General features: G+C 27.8%; 1 protein-coding gene across 1 annotated transcript; it reads left to right on the plus strand.

The window, feature by feature from the left end:
• Window positions 1-3,496: 3,496 nt before the first annotated feature.
• LOC112593860 (piggyBac transposable element-derived protein 4-like) lies at window positions 3,497-4,797 on the plus strand. Its single transcript, XM_025338438.1, has 3 exons — window positions 3,497-3,568; window positions 3,647-4,244; window positions 4,424-4,797. The coding sequence occupies exons 1-3, from the start codon at window positions 3,497-3,499 to the stop codon at window positions 4,795-4,797; spliced, it is 1,044 nt and encodes a 347-aa protein (XP_025194223.1).
• The last annotated feature ends 232 nt before the right edge of the window (window positions 4,798-5,029 follow it).

Here is a 5,029-nt window from a genome sequence, read left to right on the forward strand (position 1 = left end):
CCATTGTACTTCGTTCAGTTACGTATTGCTATACTTAAAATTAGACAATTGAAATTTTAAATCTTTCTGAAATTTTTCGATAAAAATTTAGAACTGTCAAAAACTTAATAATTTAATAGGGTTCTTTATGAGTTCTTCTTATTGTAGTTAAAAATCAAAATTGTTTGTCATAATATATTTATTTTTAAGCCCTAAAGTCAAATTTTACGAAATTTGTAAAAATTGCATTAGTTTGCAAGTGATTTTGTAGTTGAAAATCATAAAAATTTTGTACCTATTTATAACTTGGGTTAAAAATTCAAAATAAGTTTTCATAGGTTTTATTTAAATTGCTATAGAAAACTCGAAACATCAATATAGGAAAAATTTTATGTACGTTTGAATTTTAAAACTACGACATTGAGAGGTGTAGTAAAAGCGACGATAGACCTACAAGGCTCGGAATAAGCAAAAAAAAAAAAAACTTAATTCACTCAATAACACATTTCTTGTATGTTAATTTTATCATCAAATGAAAAATGGTTAAAAATGACAGGACCTAATTAATTAAAAAACTTCTGGCCAAAACTTGTATTGGTAAATTACACTTTAATATTACATAATATATCTTCCACGATTAGCTTGCCATTCTGTTTACTAAAGAAAAAGCTAGACTTTTTATTAACAAACATTATAGTACCTAGTGTTTAACTCTTTATAATTTAAAAAGGTAGACCCAATGGGATTATCCTTTTTCAAACATATACGAATTATACTATTTTGATGAACCCTCAATGGATCTTAAATAATTTTAAAGGCACCAGCCCAAATTACCTTACAATATTGCATTATATGTTTAAACTTATGAAATTGAAATACTCAAGATTACAATTTTATAATAAAACCATTTTTATGAACGTTACATTTAAGGTTACAATCGAATGTTAATTCTGTATTTTATTCTTTTTACAATACTGAAATTTAGGCAGTTACAGAATGATCCATTTGAACATTCGTAATTCATTCAATAGATAGTAAAAAATAATTTATTGAAAAATCATGAACATTTGTTTTGTTGAAGTTTAAAGACAGTTTTTAATATTTAAAAACTTTATTACTTTCTTAAAATTTAATTCCGTCATTTTTCTTAGACTTTCCCAATTAGAAGCAGATAATAAAAAACATGTATCATCCGCATATACAACAATTTTTTCGACAACATCATAGCTCATAGCCTATTTATGTACATTATAAACAAAATTAGACCTAGTATAATTCCCTAAAGTTCACCACACACAACTTCATTTTCCTTCACTAAAACCTAATTTGTATTTGTAATTTATTTCCTTTTATTAAGATAACATTTAATTCAGATTAAACAAACACATTTATATTATAACTACTAAACAAAATAAATTCTTTGAAATTTCCACAAAACCATTTAATTTTGTTTGATGCACTCATTTTTCTGAAATTGGCTTCTATAATACCAGCGCATGCAAAAGGTAAAAACATTTTACATCTATTGCATTTCATATCTTCACTATCATATATTTCGTCGTTAAAACAGAGCACATCAACATAATTACTTAAGTTTTAATTATTTAAAATATCACTACTACGAAATTTAGATAAGACAACACCGTAAACTATCAACGTTCTTTTTCAACGAATACCAACTATTAACTAAAATAAATGAACATTATTTATTTTGATTATAATATAAGTTTGTACTTACTAAATATCGCATAGTATTGAAATTGAGAATTAACTGTTCATAATTAATGGTTAATTATTATAATATAGCATAAAATATAATCCATGTTACAATATTTAACTCGATAAATTTATCACTCATCATAAAAATAATCACAAAGTATTATTGAGTGAACCGTTGATTTGAATTCCATCTGATCCGGACATTTTGGCGTGGCTATTTTGGCGTTGTCTCTTTAAATTACTTCACGATATTATTTTGATAATATGTTTTTAGATAATAATGTTAGCATTAATTATATTGTACCTACATCATTTATCAGTTTTTATCTCACTGTAATCGGATACATGCAGATGTACAATATAAACTCTATATTAACTTACAAAAGTTAAATTGGGAATATTCTATTGCAGAACATTATCTTTATTACGGTCTAAGTTAATATAGATATAGGCATATAGTTAACCTATACGTTGTATCGTTATACAATCATTGAGTAATAATATAAGAAATAAGATATTCAGTAGTTGGTTATCACCATGGCACAAGCAATGGAAACTTTCCGTTAACATGAAATTTTGTACATAATGGGTATATGTATATTTTTGATGCATTTAGTGCAAATAAATTAAAAAAAGTTTTGGCGACGTCGTTACAAAAATTCGTGTAAGACGAGAATTCATACTACAGTTTAAACATTGAAGATAATTTAATATTTCATTAATTTTATTATCAGTAGACATTGAATAATTATATCACTATGGTCTTAATTATTAGCATTTAAAACAAATAAATGAATATTTGATCCATGACTCAAAGGTGGCTAAGGTTGAAGCTAATTCTGCAGTCACTAAGACGAAAAATGGTACACGCGAGATTATGGAACCAACATCAAATATCATTAATAAATATGTGAGTGAATTATCACAAGTAGAAAAGGTAAAAATAAAAATTTTAATAATTTAGATTGAGAATTCATTTTAAATTAATATTAAATATCTTAGGGAGCTTTAACGGCTGACTGAGCTTTATAAAATTAAATAAAACTCATACGACGAGAAATTCAAGCGGCACCTGATTCTCTAAAAGATTTGACTACACTTATAATAACTGAACAATTTTTACTACACAGTAGCGGACCTGGAGTCGATAGAATTATAAATTTTTTGTCGTCCTCAAAATTTAAATATTATATCAGTCTTCCAATTGGTATGTCGATGACGTTCATCCTCTATTAATGCTCTTTTACCCGATAAAAAAATCAAACGTATGAACGACTGTTTAAAATACTACTAGATTTAAAGCCCGGGTTAACAGGTTGACTGCCACGCTAAAAATACGAGAGTTACTATTATCGTCGAGTAGGATATATTGACCCTATAGTATATTTTACTGTCAGGCTTACAATTACCCTACAATTAAAATATATTTCTAGGCCACGTAGGGTTCTGAGAACCGTCGCAATACATAGTTTTATATGGAAAAATACTTTGACGTGGCCTCCTTGAAAGTTCTATAAAATGGTTTTGAGATATAACGTTTCCTTATGAAATAAAATCTATTATTACTTTAAGGACCGTGTTTTCCAAATAAACGAGTATTAAATCATATTCTTATCGATGCTCAGTATTTTTAAAATAAATTGAACATATACAATTTAAAATGTTATCTGTGGACTGTCACTAGTTATTGTCGACAATCACAATAACACTGTTATACGAACCGTCATACGTTATACAATAAAATACGGAAGTGGTAAGTGTAATTATATGATTATTATTTACAATATAAGTACCTATTATGGATCAATTAATTGAAGATTGGCTGAATGATAGCGATGCTGAATTACACGATGACGATGACGATTATGAGGTAAATATATAGTAAGAAAATATAATTTAAATAAATATTTCTATGCTGTATTAAAAATAAAATAAAAACTTTAAATAGTTCGTCCATGACTCGGATGAAGATCCAGAATGGGTTCTCCCAAATGTCCAAAACCAAGTGTTCGACGAAGAAGTAAACGAAGAAATTGATGTTGACATGGAGGCGGAGAATGACGAAAATAAATTTCAATATAACCAAAGTGATTCAGATTTATTAACCTGGGGACCTATCAGAGGTAATCTAAATAATATATCGTTTAATCCTAATAATTTGGATGTTGATGTAAATCCAGATATAATTCAAACAATGGCAGACTGTTCACCTTATGAATTTTATAAGTTGTTTTTTGACGATGATGTGTTAGATTTTTTGATTGAAGAGACTAATCGACATGCTTCCCAATTGCTTGTAAATCGCAGTGTTAAAACATTTTCTCGCATAAAAAAATGGTATCCAGTAGACCGAACTGAGATGAACAATTTTTTAGGCATTGTAATGTGGATGGGGTTGGTGCAAATGCCAAGTTTGAGTGATTATTGGAAAAAAAACTTGTTGTATCAAAACTATGTGACAAATATTATGAGCAGAAATCGATTCGAATTAATTTTATGCATGTTCCATTGTTCAAATAATGAAAATCCTGAACATGGAAAATTAAGTAAAATTCAAAAATTAATTGATTTGTTAGTCTTTAATTTTCAAAATGTTATATACCTGAGGAAAATGTTTGTATTGACGAGAGCATGGTACCATTTATTGGAAGATTATCATTCCGTCAGTATTTAAAAAATAAGACACATAAGTATGGTATTAAAGTTTTTAAACTTTGTGCTAAAGACTATTATACTTTACAATACAATATTTATGCCGGTAAAAATGAAGTTCGTGAAACCAACGTCTCGTATAAAATAGTATTAAAGCTGATGGAACCTTATATTAATCTTGGTCGTTGCTTATATATCGACAATTGGTATTCCAGTGTGGAGTTGGCGGAAAAACTTATTAAAGAAAATACCCATATGGTAGAAACATTAAGAGCAAAAAGACGAGGAAACCCACCTGATGTTATCGGCAAAAAATTAAAAAAAGGGGAGCTAATTGCTCAACAAAATAATTCTAATATAGTAGTTTTAAAATGGCGTGAAAAACGTGACATACATATTATCACAACAAAAGACACTGACGAGACTGTAGAAATACGTAACAGATAGGTAGTATAATTAAAAAACCGAAAGCAGTAGAAGATTATAACATGGGCAAATCATATATTGATCGTTCTGACCAAATGGCATCGTATTCATCTCCACTGAAAAGATTACTGAAATGGTATCGTAAAATTGCATTTGATATTTTATTATCAACATCAGTAGTTAACGCTTTATCTGTATTTAAATCTGTCACAAAAAATAATATAAAAATTATGTTTTTTAAAGAAGAAATTAT

Source organism: Melanaphis sacchari, unplaced genomic scaffold, assembly GCF_002803265.2.
Source record: "Melanaphis sacchari strain LSU unplaced genomic scaffold, SCAv2.0 Contig2107_pilon_pilon, whole genome shotgun sequence".
NCBI classification, from domain to species: Eukaryota; Metazoa; Arthropoda; class Insecta; order Hemiptera; family Aphididae; genus Melanaphis; species Melanaphis sacchari.

Excerpts from the sequence above, each read along its gene's own strand:
- LOC112593860 (XM_025338438.1), top strand. The coding sequence starts at position 3,497 with ATGGATCAATTAATTGAAGATTGGCTGAATGATAGCGATGCTGAATTA. Across the intron at positions 3,569-3,646 it reads ATGACGATGACGATTATGAG|TTCGTCCATGACTCGGATGA; the intron begins GTAAATATATAG and ends AACTTTAAATAG. Across the intron at positions 4,245-4,423 it reads TCCTGAACATGGAAAATTAA|ACTATTATACTTTACAATAC; the intron begins GTAAAATTCAAA and ends TTTGTGCTAAAG.